This window comes from Platichthys flesus, chromosome 14, assembly GCF_949316205.1.
Source record: "Platichthys flesus chromosome 14, fPlaFle2.1, whole genome shotgun sequence".
In the NCBI taxonomy this organism is placed as follows: domain Eukaryota; kingdom Metazoa; phylum Chordata; class Actinopteri; order Pleuronectiformes; family Pleuronectidae; genus Platichthys; species Platichthys flesus.
This window is the reverse complement of record NC_084958.1, coordinates 23,274,086-23,299,240: the sequence shown is the minus strand read 5'-3', so window position 1 is coordinate 23,299,240 and position 25,155 is coordinate 23,274,086. Positions and strand designations below refer to the sequence as shown.

The 25,155-nt window shown below is 43.9% G+C and overlaps 1 protein-coding gene across 4 annotated transcripts; it reads left to right on the top strand.

Annotated features, from left to right (window-relative positions):
• Nucleotides 1-392: 392 nt before the first annotated feature.
• larp4b (La ribonucleoprotein 4B) lies at nt 393-24,050 on the top strand. Of its 4 annotated transcripts, none has more exons than XM_062403555.1 (17): nt 393-1,163; nt 5,659-5,792; nt 11,575-11,728; nt 13,779-13,952; nt 14,331-14,412; nt 15,553-15,689; nt 16,379-16,482; nt 16,803-16,913; nt 17,106-17,159; nt 17,321-17,527; nt 17,720-17,826; nt 17,968-18,231; nt 18,655-18,679; nt 18,921-19,091; nt 19,217-19,395; nt 19,788-19,899; nt 20,346-24,050. In XM_062403555.1, exons 2-17 carry the CDS (start codon nt 5,712-5,714, stop codon nt 20,676-20,678), a joined length of 2,295 nt encoding a protein of 764 aa, XP_062259539.1. In that variant the 5' UTR covers nt 393-1,163; nt 5,659-5,711; the 3' UTR covers nt 20,679-24,050. The 4 variants fall into 4 exon arrangements, with proteins under 4 accessions (XP_062259539.1, XP_062259537.1, XP_062259540.1 ...); XM_062403553.1 differs by having other exon boundaries at nt 18,634-18,679; XM_062403556.1 differs by having other exon boundaries at nt 394-1,163; nt 14,334-14,412.
• Nucleotides 24,051-25,155: the final 1,105 nt, after the last annotated feature.

Genomic DNA, 25,155 nt, shown 5'->3' with positions numbered 1-25,155 from the left:
ATATGTAATCTTGGCCCTTTTATATTATTTTCTTCATTGCACATATTATTACTGTTCTTATGTTGATATATATAAACATTTATTTAATGTTTTACTTTAAAAAGTCTAAAAGCAAGGTTTTTGTGTAACAGAAGGCAAAGTAAGACCAACGAACACACCAAGGCAATTTCCTGTATGTGCAATCATACTTGGCAATACAAATTATTCTGATTCTGATTCATGTACAGGACTGTATATATATATATATATATATATATATATATATATATGACAAAAACAGCACTTGAGTCATGTTCAGGGTTCTCTGCATCAAATCAAATCAAATCGAAGTTTATTGTCACATGCACCGATGACAGCGACATCGGAGCAGTGAAATTCTTATGACATGGCAGCGGCTTCTGTCCCCTTCAACCACTGATGTTATTATGTTTTAAAACAGTCGAGTCCTTCATTGTTTCTCTTTGTTTCATTTGAATTGTCCCTCTCCCCACTGTTTTGTTATCACCATCGTTGTGAAAGGTGCCTCAGAGTGATTCATCCCTACGGCGGTGACGATCTTCGCGCTGCACTCGAAAGGGAAAGGAAACAGCTACTTCTCCATTCCTGGCGTCGTCCGTCGCGCTAACGAGTGTCTGAACCTTCCCGGCGAGCAGCGGCTTCTCTCCGGCTTCACACAGGGATCCTCGCCCGGCTCTTCGGACTCCCTCTCCCGCAGAGCACCGCTGTCCACCGCGAGCATTTCGCTGTGAAAACCCCAGGCGCCAGATTTATCGAGCCCGACTGCACGAAGTTGATAGGCAAGCTAGCTAGCTCGCCACCTAGCTACGTCTCAGCTAGCTTGCAGTGCTGGTCGGGGGGGGAGCAGCTTTTATTCTTTCTTTTGTTTTGTTTTTTTTCTTTGTAAAGTCATTGTTTGGGAGGGGGCGTCGCTTTTGCATCGTCCTACGACCCGCCGTGGCTGTTCCACCCGGGATTCTGACCTGTATTTGCGGTGTGGCACAGAGCGGTAAGCCGGTTGGTTGACGCTAGCGTGCTTGATTTAGCCTGCTAGCTAATACCCTGCGTATTTAGCCTGGAAGCCAGTTCAAGGCCTCAGCCCGGCGCCACCAGCAGCTGCCACCGCCGCCAAAGTGTTAGCGTCGCCCCGCTGTGAGAAGTGACAGGTGAGTCCGCACCAGACACCCGGCTATGCGCCGTCACAACACCGCTCTGTGGAACTAGCTTCACTTAGCTTCACTTAGCTCGCCTGCTAACTTGATATTACTCCGTCTGGAAAGGTTGAGGGGGGGCGGGGGGTAGTTGGGGGAATCCGCGAAATCACGCCGGAGGTCGCCATCTTTCACTGGATGCTTCTGCACGCAGCCCAATGAGACGCGGCTGCTACTTTCCAGACCCATATCAACTTTATACGGTGTCATCGCGGTGTGTTTCGCAGCCTCCATTTTATAGCTCCTTTATTACCGTCCTCCGGGCTGCACTTCGCTCGCAGGAAGCCCGCACGCGGCCCTTGGCATTGGGCATGGCATGTGTGAGCTGCAGCCTGGCTCGGCGGTGGCAGCTCCTGAAGGCGCCTGCATTGCGTCTTTAGTTGTAGTTGCAGCGTGTGAGTGGGGAAGTGGACCCAAACACGGGGCTGGAGCAGGTCTGGATGGAGATAAACACTGGTTCACCCCCCCCCCCCCACCCCCACAGGGACATGCAAGATGCCTGGTGACCATCCTCCACCAGCGGAGACTAGTCACCAGAAATAGCCTCGTTGGCCCACTGATGCATTTGTCACCAGAGGGGTTCACTCTCGGGGTTGTTTCTGAACCGGTTTGCGTTGTGAATCCCCTCTTGTGATGATGCAGGGTGGAGAGATGGCGTGTGTCTCGGGCCAGGCCTCGTCGAGATGTTATGATTCAGTGGATCTGTAGTGGATATGTGCCCACACTGACCGGGTTCAGCCTTTCTATGGGATGTGCCGGGTCACACCGCATTGCAAACCTTGTCGGGAGTTGTGTGATGCTCCACAATCTTTACAAACGCCACTGTATTCTTTATACACGTACTGTGCTGTAAGGTAGATTATTTTTCCTCACACCAACAGCTTAGAATAGCTGTGTATTTGAGCGTGACTAATATCAATAATTTAGATTTAATCCCACCAGTGAGGATTGTAACATACTCTGCACATGTGTTGGAGCTCATTAATATCATCCAGTTCTCTGCATGAACAACTTTGATGTGAGGATATTCACCTGCTCAGTTTAATTCACCAGAATCACACCACAGTAGATGAACACACAAACGTTTCAGTGAAATGGCGATTGCCAAACCTGTACTCAGATGTGTATCAGCATCACGCACAGTTTGTGTGTGTGTGTTGTGTGTATCCCAGCTGCAGTTGACGAGACCAAAGCTCTGTTAGACAATCACAGCAAACTGTCCCTGAGGTATTAGTTGTGTTTACATTAGGTGCGCTTTATTTACACTGACGGCATGTTGATTTGACTCTTAATCTAATTTAGTTTATAATAAACTGAAGATGCTGTTTGTGTACATGTCATATTTTGGATGTGTTCATATTCATGGTTGCTCACTTTACACCGAGCGCATCTGCACTTAATAAAGCAGATGTTGACCATGCACAAGTTTATGAAAGTTACTGTAAACTGTCCAGTTTTAAGCATCACTTTTCAGAGAATCTTGTTTAGATTCAAACTGGAATTAGTTTCATAAAAAATCCTGAACCGCAAATATTAGAAATCAACCAGTGGAGATTCCCAGTCTTTTTAGTGGCTTTGTGGGGGCTCCCACTGGCCTGGCCTGCACAATTGTTGGGGAAACACTGGACACACAAAGTGTTATGATTTGCTGCACTGGATGTAAACAGACCGTGTTTGTTGACAAGAAAACTCCACCAGGCTCCTTTTCAAGGGATATTACGTCCGCCTGGGAGGTAGTGTTTACACCCCTGTCGGTTGGGTTGTTTGTTTATCAGCAGGATTACACAAAAACCAGTGTGCAGATTAAACGTTTATGTTTTGAAGCAATAATTCACCTTCAGACTCAGAATCAGGTTTATTGGTCAAGTAAGTTTTCACAAACAGGGAATTTGACTCTGTAAAGTGGCTCACAGGTGCTTACACAGAATACACATCACAAAAACAAACATAACAAAACAAAACAATACAACTCTAACCCCCCAACAAAGCAACAGCAAAACTGTTTTGTTTTTAAATAAATAGCTGTTGGCTGTTGCTCATTGGCTCTGACAGTTGTATATAGATTCATGTGACACACAAATAAAGTTGTAATGGACTAAATGCCCGTCTGGAATCGGCTGTTAGTTTGACCTGTGGTGATGCTGGTTGCAACTTTCTTACTGAAACTGTAAAATGCTTAATGAGCTGTTGCTAGTTCACTCAAAGTTTATTAATATTGACCATGTTGCTTGTCCAAATCGCATCAAATTCGACACTGTACGTCACTGGGCCCTGATCAGTACACATGTGAAGACGAGAAGATGAAGAGTTCTCAAGATGTGTGAGTCACAGACGAGACAGATTGCAGGAATTATAGTAAACTGAATATTTGGTTGATTCTGGGCTTTTTGTTAAAAATAACCAAAGAACCACCATTGAGGATGTCACATTGACCTTAGCATTCCTTTTTTGTCTTATAGACACTGTTGATAAATTGTTAAACTAAAAATTTAAGAATAACCCTAAATGTTATTAACTGTTAGTTGCAGCCAGACAACTTGATTAAATACTTCTCTACAGCCCGGTATTTGCATCATTAACAGTGCCATGGGGTGTGTACAGTTCTGATGGTGAACAGGGTCTAAGTGAACTGTTCAGAGACGTTTATCACACAACAGCTGTTTTGATGACTGAGTAGAATTAAAGAAGAGTTGTTTTTAGCCCCAATAATCACAACTGCATCACACAGACACACACTCATGCTGTGTATGGGAATCAGTATGTGGATCAGAGGTCACCAGCTTACAGCCATGCCATTCTTTTTCTGCTTTGTATGCAAACACAAGGCCTCTGTCAGAGACAGGCACCCGATTGTTGTGCTTGCATTATCGCTGCTTTACAAACAGCCCCATGGGGACAGGAGAGAAGGTGTTGCCAGTGGTGTTTGGACTCGGTGGAGCTTCCTCCTCCTCTCTAGCCTGCGACCGTGTGACGCTGAGGTCAGATGTAGTGGAAGTGATTCATCATTAGGATGTCTGGTGCTGAAACTGCAGCCGTAGAGATGAATTAGTGATGCTGAAAACCTGATCCACGCACCAGAGCTGCAACATGTAGTCTCCATAGGTTCATAAACAGTCTAAGGCCACATCCATACTATTTCATTTGAAAATTCATCAACCATGCTACAGATCAGCTGGCGTCCACACTAGATGTTTTAGAGCTACTCAAACAGAGGGTTGGAAGCGCTGCTGGCCACATTTTAGTGAGAAAACTCTGGGCTGTGTTTAATATTCTGGACCGACAGGTTTTTTTTGTAAACTATCCATTAACACTCACAATCCTTTGCTGATTGGGTCTTTGCAGCCTCGACAAAGCCTTCCTTGATTTGTCAGACTCCTATCGGAAGAAAACCACTGTCATTAGCCTCGGCTACCAGTTTACAACGCAACACGGATAATCAATTACGAGCTTTGCTGACCCTGTTGTCTTTGCTAACTGCTGTTGTGTTTACATGTGGAACACACAAGCTGCTATTCGGACAATCCGTGTTTACTGGAACACACATGCCTCGTAATATTCTTCTTCAGTTGTGTTAATATGGACGGGGATTCAAACTGATACGGAGCCAAAACACTCATGTGGACAAAGTAGTATCTAGTCTAAAGTTTGACTTTTATTTATGTTGATGCATGTTGGTCACCATATATAAGCCATGAGCTCAGCTTTCCTCATTAGAATCTAAATGCATCATTTATTTTTCATGTCGCATAGATATCAGTTGGATTGTGTAATAGATGTGTAATAATTTATTTTCCTGTTCCCTGTTTTAAATTTGTTTTAAACTCTGTAAAACCTGTCTGTCAAGAGATCAGTCCCATACCCCAATGTCCCTCCTCTCTTTCCGTAGCTCACAGCTTTAGTGAGACCGATGTGTTGGCAGCTGTTGACAGTTAAAAAAAAAAAGTCACCAACTGCAAAACTGCATCTGTAAATTACATTAAACCACGAAAAATCCATCACAGGTATTTATCCCTGTGGTGAGAAACTTAGATTAATACCTGCCCGTGTCGCTTTTGTGATTTTAGAATAACAGAGTGATAAACACAAAATATGGATACCTGTGTCAATACATAAGAAGTTAGGATATAACCTAAATGACATAGGGCAACAGATGGTTAATAAAAACATGTCTGAATGAGACTATGAGCAGCTTTTCAATTACACATCTAGAAGATATTCACTACATGGTATTGTTTGCACAAACCAGCAATGAAAACAAGTCCCATTTGTAAGTAAAACAATATTTTGATTGATGGATGTTCTCCAGAGGCGTTTGTGCTATGTTTGAAAGTTCAGCCATCTGTGAGACACTGTTCCCTTTTCCCCGTGCTACAACTGGTATGATGCCACAGTTCTGTGATAAACATGTGCTCTTGAATCTAACTTGTCCGTCCCCTCTGCCCCCCTGTAGCTTACTTGGTGACGCAGAGACTTCTCCCTGAGGAGCCAAGAAGCAGACGGCTCATGACTTCTGACCAGGACACGAAAGTTGTAGCTGAACCACAGGTGCAGCAAGTGCAAGAGGCAAAAGAGAACTCCCATTTGGTGAGTTTTACACAAATCAGACACGTTTTTGTTTTTTTACGCTGAAGGTCCAATAATCTTGATGTATTGACACGAGGATCCAGTCTCATGCATATTGAATTTCAGGAACCGTTGAGGTAGGGGCTGTACTGATTGACATTCTAGTTTTGTCTGTTTTTAAGCTGTCTTGCCACAACTCAAGATTTGATCCACTACCCTATCTCTTAGATAACAATTATTAGCGTTATTATGTTTTAATGATGATATTATGTCCGGACTGGGTGCTTGCAGTCTCCAAGTCACAGCCTGCTTTTGAATAGAGTGGATTTCCCACACTGATTATGTATACTAGAGATGTGAAGGAACAGAGAGGCAGCTCTTGTAACTAAATAAGCATGACCTGTTTTTATTTCTCTCTTTTCATGAGCCTGTAGTGGCCCTATTGATCATAGACGTGACATTTTGTTCCTTGTTGGAGCATGAAAGCCAGGACTTTAAAAACAGAGCAGTGCATCGTGGGTGCAGCAGTGCATCAGTTGATGATTGATTCCCATGGATGGGATGTGTCAACACGACATTACGCACTGTCTACCAAACAAGCTGGAGCTTAAACCGAGGCCTCGTCAAAAAGTGTCTGAAAAACAAGATGTTCGGTTACTATCATCACAGTAAGCCAGGGTGTGGGTGTGGTCCCTCTTTCTTCCTGGTGTTCACTTGGCCCTTTGTCTTGTTATGCTTCTATTTGTTGAATGTGTGTGTGATTTTGTCTTAGTTGCTTTTCCTCACACTTGAGTTGTCATTTTTAAAGTGGTTAATTCTGAGGCTGTAACTGATTATCATACTGTGAGAGCCCTTGTGTTGATGGGGATGTTTAGACATTTAAATTAGTTTAATTTTAATGATTGGCTTATCATTGTTACAAGGGAGAGTGTGTCTGAAACTGCGAAAGGTCACCGTGAGTGTTAATCAGAGTTTTGCCATAACTTAAACCCAAGTCGATAGTTTCATCAATGCAGAGGAAACATCCAGCAGAGTTGCTGTAACTCATGTTTTGGAAACTATTTTTAGACTGGTTGCATTCAGGAGCCGTGTTCCCTCTGAGCCGATGTTTTACTGCTGCGCTTGCCGTCAGTCATCGCCCCACCTTGACCTCAGAGGTGTAAAGCTGTGTAACTGGGTCATTCTAAGCAGTTTTACCATAAAACAAGGTGCAGAGGAAGCGTCTGACGTGTTCTTCCTGAGCAGTTAGATTAAATTAAGCTGCTAATTTTTAAAAGGTTAAAATAATTTTGCTTCAGTGTGGCTTACTTTATTCAGACCTGTTTCGCTGACAGGTCAGGGTTTTACTGAACGTGCATGATTACTGTATGAAGGGATGATTACTTTCTTTGTTGTATGACCTGGCTTCCCCCTTTTTTCTACGTTCGTAGAAGTCCAGGAGAGAAGATGTGTGAACACAGTAGTTTCTTCTTTTCAAAAATGAAATAGAAGAAACTAATTTACTTAGCAGACGTAGTATTACATCGGTAAATACAGTAGATTCGTGCTCTTGCCGATGTCCCACCCGGCATGTTGGGCATTTAGGCATTTCCTAGGCTTGTATAAGTATGTGAACCTCTTTAAGCACAACCTCTGTCATAGGCCGAGTTTTTGTTCCTTTTCAGAGGATCATGTGAGTTTTGCAAAGAATGTCAGGGCTAAATGTGGTGACCATGGTGGGATACTACACCATCTTCAGTAAGACACTGGTAAATCCTGGTTGTGACGCCTAAAGACCCGCCCCCCCATGGATCCCTAGTGCAAAGACAATACAATGAAGGTCGGTGGTGAATTAAAGTGGCTGTCTGAGCCTCCCCAAGGTGTGTTGTGCTGTCAGATCAGTGTTTCCACCACTGTCCTGCTTGTGTGTCTTGGTGGCAGCTTTTCTTGACAGGTTGTGCCACAAGGTTCTTGGTTTGGATTAATAATCTCTTTTTTCTTAAGCAATGTTTTGCACCAGCACTTAAGCTTGTTCAGATTCCAGATCCCTCCCTGTTTTACAGGCTTCACTGCCTTAAATCATTCTTCCTCGGATCAGAGAGCTCGCTTGCTCGTGTTTTTAGAGCAAAACACAACTGCTGCTTCAATATAGAGGAAACCCAGGGAAATGGATTGAGGGAGCGAACCAGTATTTGTCACTAAGCAAACTCAGGGAAGTGTCGTCATGTTTCCCTGGTGGGTTTCAATCAACCTCTTTTAAATAGGAAAGAATGTGGAACTAAGGAAATGGGTAAGAAGTAAGTGGATGGCCTTCAGGCAAAGAAAAAGTTATAAAGCTAAAATAAGAAATGGAAACAGCCCACTGTCTTTTTCCGCTCTCATTTACGCATGCTCGAGATTGGAAAGAAGATTGGCAGCAAAAGGGAAGGGGAAATTCTCGTCCTTGTCGAGTCCAGTGGGGTAATGCCCTAGGCTGTAGGTCTCATTACAAGCCGGGATTAGAGGTGTGATAAGCGGCCTGGGACCCAAGATGCTGCCTCCGGGGTTGAATATGCACAGTTCAGGATGTGAAGGTTCTTGAGCAAAGTCAGTTTCCGTTATTAAAAAGTCATAAAAGGCGCAAGTTCAGTCCAGGTTATCTTTGGAATCGCTCATTTTATGTTTATAGACGATTCACATGCTGCTGCCAGTGGACCTCACGGAGAACAGCAGCCAAAATCATGAACAAGAGGAAATGTATGAAAACTGTAAAATGAACAGTATTGGACATCGGGAACGGGAAGTGACTTTGAAGGTTAAGTTATTTCCTCAGACTTTAGATAAAAGAGCCAATTGATAAGGCTCCAATCTCATTTCTGCAGTATTTAACTTTGGGATAATTAATTAAAATATCACTTCAAAAATAGGACTTGTGAAATTAGAATATAGAGTTTTTAAATAATCCTGGTCATGTGCCATGAGCAAGATAATTCAGGTGAATAGAAATCTAATTCTTTCATCTAAGCAATCGAAATGTAGTTTAGCTCCAAATCAAACTGGTGCCTTAGTAACACAAGCAACGTGGTTCTACCAAACCACACACACACACACAGACAAAATGATACACCATATGCTTTGCACATATGTGTTAGAAACAGACCAGAAATTGAACATGACCTATTTATATCCCTGCATGTAAACTCGCATCAGTTATGGACTAAGACTGGAAAGAGATAATGACTCAAACTGGGATCAGAGTCTCATCGTAAGCCATGTGCCCCAGTTTTTAATAACAGATATTTGTAAACAAATATGTCAATGATCAAAAACTGCCATAAAAATATCATACATAATAATATACTGTATTTTCACTTGGACATTTCCCTGACAATTTAACAGGGGTTGGCAGGAGAGTTCAAGAAACTGCTTTGAGCAATTAACTCGCACATTTGCATTCTCACATACAGCCCCTCCAGATAGTGCTTGTCTGAAAGCGGCTATAGCTGAAATGCTCATATTATATTAAATCAGCTGCGTAGTAACTTGTGCTCAGGATGAAGCATGCTACAGCCGTAGAGATGCATTTTAGTCCTGAATGCTCAGCACTCAGCTAGCCCAGTGTCTCCTGCAGCTCTGTAGCTGTCAGAGAGGGATGATGAGCCTCAGGTGTGCAGAACGATGGATAAATCCAAATTCAGCTGTTTTGCTTTCTCCCCTGAAGGCCTCTGCTCTCCCAGACTTTATATCCGCGGCGGCAAGCTCGCCTTCATCCGAGATGCGCAGCAATAAAACCAGTGCTACACCGGCCGGCATCCGGTGACACTAACAATAACTTGTCTCTGTCCACCGTTCATGATGAATCACATCGTCTCATCTCCTCCCAAAATACACCCTCAATCAGGGAGGCAGCTAACCTTTCCCTCCTTTGTGAGGGAAGGGAACATTTTAAAATTTTGAAAGGTCAAGCGGTGCCCACTACGCTCACATCCGGGGACGTCAGCAGCAGTTTCTATGGCAGCCAGTGGGGCTGGAGTGGGAGTTTTACTTTAGTGCAGGGCTGGATTATTAGCACAGGTGGGGGGGGTGTCTGTCTGGCCAAACGCATCCCAAATTATCTTTTAGTTCAGCGATTGTGAAATACGACCCAGGAATCGCTGTTTGTTTGTTTATAGCCATCTTTGCACCAGGTCAGGCTTACCTCTCTTTCGTCACTCCTTGAATATCTTTCTTTCTTCTTTTGTTTCTATCACTTATTGTTTTTGCAGCTTCTTGAATAAGAACCAGGTTTTCAAAGCCTTTCTTCTAGCAGAATAATCTATTGAAACCAAGGCTCATGAGGGCCCATTTTAATTTGAGTGATGCCTCAGGGTTGATTCAGCGCGTTTGAGCTCAGGTGTGCAACTCGACACCCCCTCCTCAGCTCCAGTATTTCACTGGAGAGTGAGTCACTGCAACAGCGACAAAGCAAAAGCAGAGAATTATGTTTAACGGCAGCAGGAGAGCCAGTCAGCGTTTGCAACGTCAGCCCAGCCCACCGAGGCAACGGAGCCTCAGCAGATATCAGATTTGCTGTACGAACCGAGCCGCTTGGATCTCAGGGGCCAGACAGAGCGTGGCTGTGATTTGACCAGGGGGGGGGGGATTTAAAGAGGTGTGCTGGTGGTGGATGCTTCACTTGAAGGAGCCCGGTTATGGCTTAAGGCATACAATTCTGGTCTGGGGTCTGCCTGTGAAGATACTTTCACTCAGTTCAGAGTGTGAACCATGGATTGGATGCAGTGGAGTCTAATACCACCGAGCGCAGGAAGCGCCTGGCCCGGTTTGCCTCAGGACTTAAATGAAACGCTGGCTCTCACCACGGCTCTGGGTTACAGTCTGTTAGCCTGTGAGACATGCGTTCTCAACTGCTGCTTTGATTCTGTGAGTATGCCCAGCAGGTGGTCAGGGTGAATGGGCCTGGTCCCTGTCAGATTGTACTGGTAACTTAGTTCCTGTCAGATTTTGTTGGACTGAGGAAGCAGAAATATAATTGATCGTGTGATTGTCAGTCAAATGATTTCTCAAGCAAGGGATAAGGTAGTGTAAGTCTTCCCAGTCAGTCTGGATACAATGCGTGTTCCTCAGTCACTTGGAACAGTCCTCAGTTGTGCTCAGTTACCTTATTTACTTACTTACAAAATCTGTTCAAGAGAAGGGAGCATGTTTTATTTTAAACTTCAGTTTTGTTTTCCCGGTGATTGACCTGTCTCCTGGTCTCCTGCATCTTCTGTCCCACATACTCGATGGTTATGTTACATCAGTTCTTACATTGTTGTTTTGTCTTTACTTCAAATTAATTCATATTTTATGTATCTTAATTTTTGTATGAATATGTTGAGTATTTTTGATGTGAAGATATAAACACATCAAATTGCAGGGACGCTACAGCTGTATTTAAAAACTCAATATATTCAAATTAGCAGTTCACATCTCTTTGGATTAATTTAATCCTAATACATACATATTTATATTGAATGGAGACAGTGTGTAAATCATTAATAAGGGAACAAAAGCAAAAAAGGGAAGATGCGTTTGATTCACGACGTGAAAATACTGCTTCTGACTCTGGACGGTAAAAACAAACAGCAAGTAGCACTGGACACAGCTGTAGAATGCATGATTGAAGCAAAACACAATGTTATATATGCAAAATAAAAATTCTGACAAGTCCACAAAGGTCTGGTCCAATGAGTTGATGAGTATTTATCTTCTTTTGCACTGTACCCTCCTTTTTGAAGAACAGGTAAACATTGGCTTGAATTGACATCTGACTAACAACTGTCCTACGTCTCTGGTCTCTTCACAGGAATCCGCCAAGGTTTCAGACCTCAACCCCAATGCGAAGGCATGGGCCAACCACATGTTTAGCCTGGACCCAAGCGGGAGTGCTGACACCACAACTGCTACCCTGCAGCCATGGAAGGAAGGCTGCGATAGTTTGGCTGACCCCGGCCCAGAAGGTCAGCCGATAATTCGGGAAACAAAATGTCATGACCTCATCTATAACAATAGTAAATGCTATGATTTGATTAACGCAGTCAAAGATATTAAATTCTATTAAATTTCAATTTTATTTATATAGTACCAGCAAGGTATATTATCTCAAGGCACTTTACATAGTAATTTCGAGTTAGAAGTGAACAGTGGGATAATTAATTTGTCCTTTTGACTCCAACAATGAACAGAATAGATGAGTCATTTGAAGTTGTGGGGTCAGATGGAGTTGAGCTACTGAAGGGAGTAAAGTAAAAGCAGCCAATCTTCTGCTCATCTGTCAACCTATACCCCAAATTATAAATATATATGTGATACTCTATGAGCAAAATAACAGCAAGGCCCAAACACTAATTTTAGTTTGCCTTTGTCTATTCTTGTCACTTTCTCATCATGCCAAGACACCTCTTTAATCATTCATGCTCAATTTAGTATGAGCTATGAATATTCTGACTGCAGTCGCTGTTCCCTCGGCACAAATGACCATAATCACTCACTCTAATGTGCCCAGCCAAGTACAGCCAGTGCAGAGGCAACCTGGATGTGGTGGCGAAACACAAATTATTGATTAGTCTGCATTTGAGTCTGATTGACGTTCTGGCCTGTTTCGTCTTCTCTGTCTGCGAAGACATTTGTGGAAAATTTATTGCAGAAGTTGGGTGACGTAGCAGAGTCAGGCCATTCATGCAGACGCCTGTTTCCACAGACTCACTGTGACTTTGTGTCATCAGGGAATGAAACTCGGTTGATAGTTTTATTTGTTCCTTTTGAGCAAATAAAGATCTCTCAGTGATGAGGGTGTTTACAGCTCAGCACCAGGACTCATGGATTTAATTCACGACATTCCCTCTAAGTTTTAACCATTGAATTTCTTTTAACATTTTTAGCTGTAAAGAGAATTTGTGATGGAACGTCTCACCTTAATCGTCACTAAGAGAGAAGTAGGCGATCTGCTCATGTACTTAAACTTAAAGAGCAACGAGACCTTTATTTGAAACTGCCTTACGTCACATCCACTCTGCAAGCAACGTTTATCATTTTTCATTGAGACATCTCCCTTTTTTAATTTAGTGTTGGTAGTGTTGCCTGCGTCACCTCCTTCGTTTCCTCTTTTCTTTAATTCACATATGTTCAGTGTGTTGTGCTTTCACTAATTTTGTCAACTCAACAAACTTGGTCCTGTCTTACTATGTCACCACTTACAGATGTTTCACATTAAAACCATTCAAGTGACTTACAAATTGTTATTCTTTACTTTTGCAGTAGACTTTAATTGTGAAACAAATGCAAGAATTATTTAAATTTCAGGGATGAAGGCTTAGCCGTCCAAAAATTCATATTATGGCGATAATATTTTTCATATAAAATTGAGGATTATAACACTACTTGGATTTTTTTCCTTAATTTATCACTGCAGCCAAAGTGTTTTCACCCGACCTTTGTTTGTGCTGAACACACCCTGCCTAGATTACTTTATTAAAATGTATTTTTTATTTGTTTTATTTATGTTGTAGACTAGGAAAGATGTCGTCTTTGTAGACAAAGAAGAAAAAGGGGATGAGCTTGTGATGTCAGTTGTTGAGATAAGCATCAGGCATTAATTATCTAATGTACAGATTTATCTTTCATCTTTAAGCTGCTTTCAGACGTGCACTGGATTCCATACAATCTCTTCTGGCTTTGCTGTATGTGGAAAACGCAAATGTCAGTCAGTTGCTGCACACTTTCTCTGGAGTTTTCCTGATCCTAAGTAGAAACTGCGGATAATGTCCCAGTGAGGCCATGTGAGAGAGTAGAGCAGTGGTCGTGTTGATGGCGTTCCAAACACGGGACAGACCGGAAACCTTTTATCCATCGTTCTATCACCTGCGTGTTCTGTTTCCTGCTGTGTTCTTCATATCTGAAAGAAAATGGAAAATGTTCTCTGGAGTCGATGTCTGATAACGGCTTCAGAAACTGATCTCAAACACGAGGCACTTAAATAATTATTATAATTCTTCTTGTTGATTGTCACAGGCTATGAGGGCAGTGAAGACAAGGCTTACAAGGAGCCACTACTAACCGGCCCAGATGAGCCTCCACCGGTTCCAGTGATGCTGGCTGAGCCGGCCCCCGCGGCCACCGTCACCCTGGAGTGCGCCGAGCCAGCCTATCCAGAATACCCCGAGCCCGGACAGCCTGGGCACACAGGTGGGCTGGTTAGTGACTGGTTGCTTGTAGGAGCAGGCTGTGGGCTGGTCACAGATCAGTATATGGGGGGGGGGGGGGTTGTACAATGTGTTTATTAAAATGTCTGTTACAGTTTAGTCTCTGCAGCGACCAGTAGATTAAGTGTTTGGGCTCTAAAAATGTAACGTAAACCTTTTTTCCTGTTCCTCTACTTCTTCACGTCAGTAGATGTTTCGTTTCTCACTGCCTCTGCTCTTCTCCGCCCACATCCTGCGTTTATTGTCATTCTGTTTTACTCAACCTTACATCTCATTGGTCTTGAACATGTTCTGCTCCCAGGCTCAGAGGTTACCCGTACTGCTCTTTATTTTACGAAGATATTTCCTGTATGTGTGTCAGCAGGCAGTGATCCCCAGCCTGAGAATCCCCAGGAGGGCTTGAGGGAGCACCTGAAGAAGACCCTGGAGTTCTGTCTTTCCCGGTGAGTTTACCGTAGTAATTTAACTTTAACACTTTATTCCATTCTATATCTCAATGAGCCTCTGGTGGAATTTCTGACATGAAAATGTATAAATTTACAGAGAGCTTTGAAAAGACCAGAACTCAAGTCATGTTGTCATGCGTCATCTTGCATTGTTTGTGGTGCTGTGCTTTGGATGGAATCATATTCTAAATTTTTAAAAGAGAGACCCAAGATATAAGGACAAATATTCTACTGAACCTCTCATTGGCCAACCTTTCAGCCTCATATTTCTGTGGTGTCTCGGCAGCTGTTTCACACTTGCTAATGGAGGAAAGCACTTAAACTGAGCCACAGCAAGAAAAATGTCTGCTCCTTAGTGATCACTAAAGGAAGACAAGACCAGAAAGGCTCCCGAGGTCGACTCAGTGGAGAAACCCCTCTGCGTCCTGAAATATTATTGATCCTGGTTTGAACAGCATGATGCTTTCATTTCTGTCTTAAAAGCCTTAAAGGTTACTTGCAGAAACCTGCAGTATTATCATGATTAATAAATTACTTCCTAATTTAGACAGTTATATGTAGTTGCAGTATTGTTTTCATGTTTCTCTCTCTGTGGGCGTCAGGCGTGGCTCTCCCGGTTTTGGGAGGAATCGCGGCCTCACAAAATACTTTTTCCTTCCTCCTGTTTGTCAGCTTGGAAAAGTAACAGAGTAAACTTTACAGTCTGTTTTAAGTAAAGTAGCTTCTCCAAACCTTCAGTCGGGGGCACCAAAAGAGATGAGAGAATATCTGGAGACAGTGTAATTAGCTCTGTGGCTGTTTAGAAAACCACTCGGCAGTTGAATAAGTAAAGCAGCAGATTGGGCAACAGCTGTGAACAAGAGATGGTTCGAGAGTTTGCACTTGTGTGCAGAAGGGCAACGCTTCACATTCCCAAATCCTTCCTCTTCGTGTAAAACAAAGCAGCTCGATGTTTATTTTTATTTATTTAGTGAGGTTTGATGTGACGTCTCTCGTGTGAGGAAGGTGTGACTCAAACACACTCAACCGTTAAAATTTCAAATTTCAACACCACATGGTAACAACAGGACATTTCACTGTCTGAGCCGCGAATGAAAGTGTCACTAACCTTTGCTGCCGCTCTCCTTTGTCTCCCAGGGAGAATCTGGCCAGTGACATGTACCTCATCTCCCAGATGGACAGCGACCAGTACGTGCCAATCGTGACGGTGGCCAACCTGGACCATGTCAAGAAGCTCAGCACCGATGTCGAGCTGATCGTCGACATTTTACGATGTGAGTTGAACGTCGATTAGGAGCCAATCAAAGCAGACTTGTGATGGTGTGTGTTGTCTTGGTTTGCTGCCAACATTCATTAGTGTGTGTGATTTCATTAGTGCAGCAGGACTTTGAAGGTGGCTGCTTTATCTGCTGAAGAGACAAACTGGCCGGTATTTCTTTCAGCATTGTGTTTGAGGTTGATTTCCCAGGAGAGGTTGTTGAAGTGCATCCAGCTGAGGCTCGACTGCTGTTCGATAATTTATATACACACCTAATTTACCAGCTAAAGGAATCCTATCTGCGTGGAAGCTACACTTATAGTTCATGGCCCTTTGCTCTAAAGATTTTGTAAATTAATTTTAAGGGGGGTTTCACTCCTTCCTTGTTTGTTTTGGACTCCCTGACTTCTCAGTTTAGTCTGGACCAGTATCAGGTGTGAAAGGTTCCTTAGACTAAGAGTCGGTCTCTGTTCAGTTTGTTTTCAGGGTGAAAACCTCCTTTGATGAAATGCTGCAAACAAATTCATTGGCGCTGTTGTTTGGCCTCATGTGTTAATAATTCACGTTTACACTCATCAACAATTTTTCAGTGTGATAGACGGCATAATGTGAAACATCCATTAAATTAGATTATTCTAAATCACAATCTGCGAACGCTTCTCTCCGTTTTTACCATCTAAAGCTCATTCATCTGTTTTCCTCCAGCTCTGCCATTGGTCCAGGTGGATGAGAAGGGGGAGAAGGTGCGGCCCAATCAGAACCGCTGCATCGTGATCCTCAGGGAGGTTCCAGAGACCACGCCCATCGAGGTCAGTGAATGTGCTTTATTCTAACAAGCTGATCATTGACCCTTGTTTTCAAGTCAGCGTGAGTCAGCAAAGACCTGGAGTGTGAATCTTAACAGGTTTGCCTCTGAATACAGGCATCGCTCACGTGCATTGAAGTGACAAACATATCTAATATAAACATCTTATATGTGTGATTAAAAGTTTCACGTCACGTCACATTTCTTTGTTAGCCTTCTATTCAAAGTCTTGGTAGTTCTGGACTTTAAAGACAAATACTAAATTGAAGATGTAGTTGATTCTGTGACCTCCTTTGACCTTTGACCTGCTGTTTTGTGCCGCAGGAGGTCGAGGCTCTTTTTAAAGGAGACAACTTACCCAAGTTCATCAACTGTGAATTTGCCTACAACGACAACTGGTTCATCACCTTTGAATCAGAAGCGGACGCACAACAGGTAACAAGTGAAACATGTGCATTTAGTGTTATCAGTCTGAGCCTCACCCTTGATTTAAAATGTTTTGTTCATTCTTTTTTGTATGCCTTATTTTGATTCTTACAAAAGAGTCATCTCTTACTGTGATGTTCCTGATTACATAAAAACTAATTGTTACCAATGTTGTGTTGTCCACTTTACTTTTGGATAAAGGCATATCAGTATCTGCGGGAGGAGGTGAAGACCTTCCAAGGGAAGCCGATTAAGGTAGGCTGCCTGGTCAAACACACACAGACTGAGTTCCACCCGACACGTATACAAATGAAGCCTTACACCAAGACCAGCAACACAACACAGCTTCAGACATGCACTGAACTCTGGGCCTCAGTATGTAATGGCTGGCATTCATTTCATGCTCTGTTGCGCAGGCGAGGATCAAGGCGAAGGCAATCGCTATCAACACATTCATGCCAAAGAACGGTTACCGGCCGGTGGAGGTGAACCCGTATGCCCAGCAGCGCTACACGTCCTACTACATCCCGCCGGTGTACAGCCCCCAGCAGCAGTTCCCTTTATACAGCCTCATCACGCCACAGGCCTGGTCGGCCACACACAGCTTCATCGACCCCACGCTGGTGAGCTCCAAACATGTAATGTAATGTCTGCTGCCGAGTGGCACATTAAAAACAGTTTGTTTCTTTAATTCAGTCCTTCAGTTTGTTCTTAAATTGAAAAACCTAATATTTAAGCTATGCCCTGCTACAAAATTTCAAAATAACACTCATATAAAGCATTAGTCTGTTATTAATCTGTTTTCTCTAAACCAGGTCGCCCCATTTCACAACAACCAGTTCCTCAACGGATTTACGACATCACACAGTTTCAAACCAGCGACGTCCCCCCTCACTGTCAGACACTACTCGCTCAGGAACAGGTTTGTGTCTCCGTCTTCTCAGATAAAGATTCAGAAGAAAACATTGTCCAGAGTTCATGTTGTTTCCTAAAAGCAGCTTCGTGCTGGTTTATGCTGCGTCATGTTTCTCATCTTCACGTGAACGTGTGTGTTTCCCTGCAGGAATCACAGTAAACCTCACTTGAGGCCGACCCTCCCGACAGCGGACCGCAGCACAGGGCTTCTGGACAGCCCGGCCCTCTTTCCCAGCTTCCCCAGCGAGAGGCTCAATGGTGTGCGCAGCAGCCCGCCGACACGACTCCCCGCCAGCCAGCCCAGAACGAGGTTACCCTCCACCGCGGCCTTCCCCCGTAGGGACACCGTCGGCACAGGGCGAGTAACTGAGCCCACATCCACAGACTACTCCCTGGGCATCGGTCGAGGAAGGTACGTCATGTTTCTCAATGGATAAGAACCACTAGGTACATCTTAACAGTTTTAAATGTTGCTTTAATTATCCTTTATAGATCTGTCTATAGTGAAAATCACAAAAGTTAGAACATTTAATCTTTTTGCTGCAGAAAGCAAAGGTCTCATCACGTTTGACATGTTTCTTTACGTGAGATGTAAATGTTCTGGTAATGTGTGAGAGTGGTGAGGAGAACATTTTGCATGTCTCTAAAACAAACAATTATCTTCATGGTTGAATTAAGCTTTCATAAACTCCAGAGAAGTGTGGACAGCGGGGAGACAAGTGGTGAATGTGGAATCAGTATTTACTTTGATCGAAGTAAAGTCATTGATTCACTGAGTGGAAGTCTGTAAATGGAGATGTTCTCTTTTTTAAAGGAAAAATGTTTCTGCTTCTAGGAAAAAGAGGGATGAAAAGTTTACAGTAAGTATTATTTTTTGTGTCTTTTTATTGAAGCTGATTATTATGTATTCTCTTAAATCTCTTTGTCCTTGGTGGCGACAATGACAGCAGGGTGAAAGTTATCTGTATTGTCGTTATTCACAGTATTTTATGAGTTCAAAGCTGTTCTCACTTTCATCACTGCTGCTCGTAGTTCGGCTTTGTTTGTGTCGCAAAGTTGTTGTTGTGTCCTTTTGACTCCGTGTTTGCTGCCGTCATGCAGAGAGTGACGCCCCAGTCGCCACCGCCTCCTCCCAAACCCCCGTCTCCCAGCTTCGAGCTGGGCCTCTCCAGCTTCCCCCCCCTGCCCGGAGCAGCCGGCCAGCTCAAGACAGACGACGTGTTCGACAACCGACTGGCCAGCAGCGTGGTCGTCGGAACAGCCAAGGAACGGGTACGGACCGGTTTTAACCTCGAGCTCTGAGCGATGGGCCTGGTGTTTGCATGGACACCGCAACTTGCTTTGTAATCACTTTTTAATCTCCTGTGTGTGTCTGTGCGTTTCTTGTGTCTTTGCAGAATGTAAGTGCGGAGTCCGCTCCTGGAGCAGCTCTCTCCCCAGCCGGCATTAAAGAGCCACTTCGGTCCCCCACCTCCCCGAAGCCTACAAACTTCCAGCCCTCGCCGACCCCCCCGACCCCGGCCCTGACCCCCGCTGCCGGCCCACCGCACAGCCCTGCTCCCTCCCTCCCCGCAGCGTGAGTGTCCCAAACATCATTCGGTGGCACCGCGTCTTTAAGAAGCCATTTTTTTTAAACTGTGTCTGTGCCTCTGCTGAAGTCATCGCTCATAGTTGGACAACCCAGATCACTAAGGTTTAGCAAGTAAATTGTAAGTTCTGCGTGTGCGTGGCACCTCCCAGCACTGAGTTCTCCAGGCTGGCAGCTTATATTTTCCAGCTTTAGCTAAAAGGTGAGGTTACACTTTGTCATGTCTGTTGACAACAGTTTTTTCTTCGGTAAAATACAAATTATTTCCATGACTGCTGCTGGGATATCCTAGCTCGTCTGTGGCTTGTGTTGTCTCTCATCTCTCTTATCTAGATTGTTGGTGCGAATTCATGACCATGCATCCTGTTTTACCGCTTTAGGGAGGTGAAGGTGGTGGAGGTGAAGCCAAAGGAGGTGCAGTCGTCCGTGGAGCGAGTTCCTGGCACTCCTTCCACTGCAAGCAAATCAGTGCAAGTCAACGGCGCTGCCACAGTCAGTATTGATTTCTCCTTTACCCTTTTCACCTCAGTCTCCTCTCCAGACCCTGTTTTTAATGCTTATCCCTCCTCAGACGTCTCAATCACAGACAGATCGATCCTAGTGTGAATAAAAGTGTGTAAATTAATCGTTCCTTAATTCTGCACCGTTTGTATTAAATCTGATTACAGACGATTCCATTTCTCACACTTCCATGGTGGAAAAAAACGGTTGCTTCTTAAAACGCACACAGGTATCAGTCTGAAACCAAAACACGGTAAAGACAGAGTCTGTGATGGTAGAAAAGACGGTTGTTGTTTTTCTGCATCACGGTGGAAACGTAAATAACAACACAAACTCGCATGAACAGGTCTGAAGAGGGAGATTGATTGATTATGAAAGTGATGAGTCAGCGGACGAGCAGAATGTTTAAAGACTGAGTGGTTGCTGTTCCCTGCCAGGAGCTGAGGAAGCCGTCCTACGCCGAGATCTGCCAGCGGGTGAAGGACGGCCCGACATTACAGCACCCACCGACCCCTAAGGAAGCCAAGCCACCCTGCGCTGTCCCTGCAGGCGAGGAGAGGAAGTGCCCGGACGCCTCGGCCAATGCAGGCGACACCAAGTTCAGAGAGACACACCCTCCCTCCTCCAAAACCGGCTCTGCGGCCATCACCCCGGGCAGACCCCCGAGGGAGGGCAGAAGGCCGGCCGGGCGGTGGGCCTCCCCGCCCCCACACCCAGGGAAAACCCCAAGCAAAGATTCCCACCACACCCCGCCCAAGTCTCCGCAGTAGGAAGACTCCCTGCCCCTCCCAAGTCCGCCGACCCCCTCCCCACTATGCTCCACTGATGCGTTTAAAAAAAAAAAGAGGAAATATAAGTCAGGGCTACTCAATACTTATATCCCAGATCACCAGTCACAAGAGGACGCCTTCTTTTCTTGATCAGGGCTTGCAGACAAAAAGCACTTTACTGTGCATGTAGAGCACCGTTTCATTCTTTTTACTCTATTTATTTGCTTCTTTTATTTCACTTTTATTTCTCCTTCTCTCTGTTTGCATTGCGTAGTTGTGTCAGTCTGCAAGTTGGCACAGACGACACTGAAACGTATTCATTCTGTCCAGACGGCCTTGTGGAATTAGAGTAGTCTGGTGTGTGTGAAGCAGCAGGGCATTGTGGGAAGCCGCCCTCGTGGATGATGGGGAAAAAGTGCGCACAACAGACTCCACCTTGTTTGGCTCTCAAAGCGACGGGCCTGTTTGCACTTTGAGTGGCACTGCTGTGCAACGTGATGTAGCTTAATTATGGGTCCTTATTAGCAGACGTGTTTTTTAATACATAATCACATTCGTATGCAACTTCACATCTAATTCTCATCACAACAAGACTCTGGATTCCTCGGTTTACATCACCTCTGGGTTGTTTGTTCCAGATCCATTTACAGCGGATGACTTTTCTTTTTCTCTCGTGGCGTTGTGTTTGCAGACTGTCGGTACAGTGACTGCTGTAAAGCGTCGCCTCAGCGGTTTCTTCCACTGATCGTTGTGTCTGTACAGAATCGCCTCCCTCTGCTTGTCTTTGCTCTTTGCTCACACTGCTGACCGGCTCATTACGTCGCAGAGCTTGTTGATGCGTTACCAGTGTCGGTTTTAGCGTCAGGCAGGAAGAGCGGTTTGGATACCGCTAACAAACATTTCGCTGAGGTGTGAAGAAATTTAACAAGTCAGGGGAAGCTCAGTTTTCTTGGCATTGCCCTTTTTGAGAAAAGGTTTCACATCCTATCGAAACCTGTGGAGTCTGACCATCAGCAGGCACATGTGAAAGACGCAGGTTTAGGGACAAACCTTGGTTTCAGTTCTCGTCTGAACCAGTTTGGAAATGACCACTCGCTCTCATCCGGACACTTGTCGGTGAGGAGCGTAGGGTCGAGTTTTTGGTACAGCGTGGTGACAGTGGCATGTTTCTACTGGTTTCTCCGACTTATGGTGCTAGGTGTCGACTCCTGGAATCTGTTAGTACAACTCATCTCATACTATCTATAGAAATACTTGATTTGCATCTGCAGAAATTAATTTGCACTGTTTTGTGTTTTCTCAAGGAAAATGTATTAGATTTTCCTACCTGAGGCAAAAAAAAAGAAAAGGGAATTGATCCTGAACACCGAGGAATACAACGAGATGCAAATCCAGTTTTCCAGGAGCAAATGATCTGAAGGACCCGGTAACTCGATCTCTGAAGAAACAGCAGCTGAAGCCTTCTGGTGTTTCTCACTCTGCCTTGTGGATTCCTGAACACACTGTGGTGCAGGACGCTCTGCAGCATCGGTTCTGTCCAGCTGGTTTTAGTCCCGACGGCTCGTCACTGAAGTTATTAGTTTTTTTTAGTTTTTTTTTATGTTTCCCTGAAGGATGTGTTGCTAGTGGAGGGGCACGAGTTGGTTTAGCTTTTCTGCCTCTGGTTTTATGTCAGTGAGGATTTTCATTGCAAGGCTGCTTTGGTGAAAACTGAAAGTGAGACGAGAGGATTTTTAGGAAAAAGTTAAATGAAGAGTGGGGTCTTCTTGGGGGGGGGGGGGGGCTTAGTTTGAGATGTTGGAGTGTGAATTATTTGCTCGTGGCTCATGTTTAACAACGTAATGATTTTGGCCGACAGGAGTCAGGCGGGTTTACAGCAGGAACGTGATGAGGGACATCTGACCGTGTCCTGTAGGGTCCGTCTCTGGAGTGATGATGTGCAGCTTCTCCTTTCTCCTCAGTGTTGAGTCTAAACCACTCGGGTTGTTTTTTCCTTTTGTTCCCGTTTGTCTCAAGACACGTTCTCATCAGTTTCTTCTCATTTGAGTTTTTCACATGTTGATTTGTCCCGAGTTTATAACGGTTTCTTGTAAACTAAAAAGAAAAAAGCAACATTGGGAAAGTTTTACCGAAGCACACAGTCTCTTCTTGCTACGTGAGTCCTGTCTTCTCGAATAAATTGCAGCCGACAGAGGTTAAACTTAAAGCACAGAGTAAAGGAAAACAGCCTTTGACATCCTCTTACTCACCAGGAGCCCGAGGTTCAGGATGGAGATGTAAACACCGTCCGCCGAGGTCGGGATTGTGACGTGTGAGCTGGTGGAAGTGTTTCTGAGTAAAGTAGCAAGATCACAGATTCAGGCAGGGAAGTGGTTGATTGGGTCGAAATGGGTTACGTCCGTTTTCTGTAGCAGCCACTTTGGCAAATCCCGGATGTTTTACTGTCGTCTAATAATGTGATCAGTGGGTAAAATGAAATAAAAGAAATGAAAAAAAAGCCAACACATAAAACCAATTAAAAACATTTGCTTTCTGGGACGTATCAAGCTGGAAGAGAGAACCACTCCCTGCTCCTCAGTCGTGTGCTCGGGTTTATCTTTCAAAGTTCTCCCTTCAGATGCAAAATCCTTACAAAACTAGAAAGGAAATAATAAAAAAATAATAATAACCACTGTACTATACACGGTATCTTTAAACCTACGCGACGTGGGACCTCGTCTGTCTCGCCAAAGTCTTCCTGCAACAATAATGATTCTGGGAAATTCCACTAAGAAAAGCCGTGTGTAGAAGGGAAGCTTCATGAAAGAGCCGTGCTCCCGCTCATAGCTGCTTCTGATTTGGACGCTAAATCTTGAGTTTGCTATAATGATTTTTGTTTGTCTGTTTTTGAAGGACTGAGATGCACTTGGATGGGTCAATTATTATTTTTCCCTTTCTTTGTCTCATTGGTGGAAATGGTAAAAGACATGAACATTCACCATATCCACTTATTTGTAAACCAGTGCTGTTTATTCCATGAGAAATATCATTAAGTTTTTATTTTTCTTTCTCATTTCGTTTTTTTTTTTTTTGTAGGGAGAAGAAAAAGAATAGAGATGCGTCGATGTCTCTATCTTTACACAAAATGTAAAAAAAATAAATCCATCCAGTGTTTGAGAAACTTGAATTTTATTTAAACTTGAAAAATGACTTTGCCTTAACTTTTATACAAGAAAAGCATAGAGTTTATTTCTTTTCACAAAAAAAATCCCCAAATGTTAAAGTGTGACACGTGGAAAATATTTAGTCGTACTAGACGTCACAAGTCTTACACAGAGAGAGGGAGAGAGAGGGAGGGAGGGAGGTAGAGAGAGAGAGAGAGAGAGAGGGAGGGAGAGAGGGAGAGAGAGAGAGGGAGGGAGGTAGAGAGAGAGAGGACAAATCTAACAGCAGTTTCTCTCCACTTAGCTTTTTTTGTTTGTTTTTGTAAAATGTACGAATAAGAATCGTTTTGATTTTCCTTCTTGTTTAATCGTTTCAGGTTGTTTTCTTTTTTTGGGGGAAAAATATAAAACCTTGTAAATGCAAAACTAGTCAATACTGTATTAAATATGTGCACTTTGAAGTGTGTGCTTTGCTTGTACAGTTGTAAATACTCAGAAAAATATAAGAGGTACCTTGAAAATGATTATAAAAATATATTGATCCTGTTGAACTATTAATGTCGCTATCGAGCTGGATGTAGGATATAAAAAAAAAACCTTAATGTTGTGCTTTTGAAAATATTTTTCTTTAACTTTTTTTGGTTTTCATTTGGGTGTGCTCTGCAGCGTGGGCCGGCTGTCTGATTGTAAAAATGTGTTTTCTTGTCAGTTGTCTCATTCCATATTTTCCCACCTGTGCGGTCGATCACACCTGGGATGTACAGGTGTGACTCCGCCCTCTTCCTCGCTGTGCACCATAAACTTTATATGAAGATGGACGACGCGGCTCCACTTCCTCCTTCCAGCCTGAAACGAAGCCAAAATATCTTGAATGCGTACGCCACCATCTTGTCACTGTGGGTCAGTCTGTGCAGCAGCAAAAACTCGGGGTGGAGCTTCGGTGTCGAGGGCTCTGGACCAATCGTGAGTCAGTGTCAGCTGCCAGTCGTGATGTGTCACCTTGTTTTTATATCATCACATAGCTGACTGAAACCGGCCTGATCAGAAACACTGGAACAAGCATCAGTGAGAAATGAAGACCTTAAATATCAGAAATCATCTTTGAGAAAAATGTGTTGAAGGTGTACTTTCAGTTTTCAGTTGTGTACATGTCCCATCCACTAACATGGAGGAGGCGGGGCTGCGTGTCCAACAACGTCCTCTTCAAAGCTCCTCTCCTCTCTGCTCATGTCGGGGGTTGTTTTACGTTGTGTAGTTACACTTTGTTTTCATGGCAGTTATACAAGAGAGAGCACTACAGTCAGATGTGTAGTGGTCACTGTATCACACCGGGG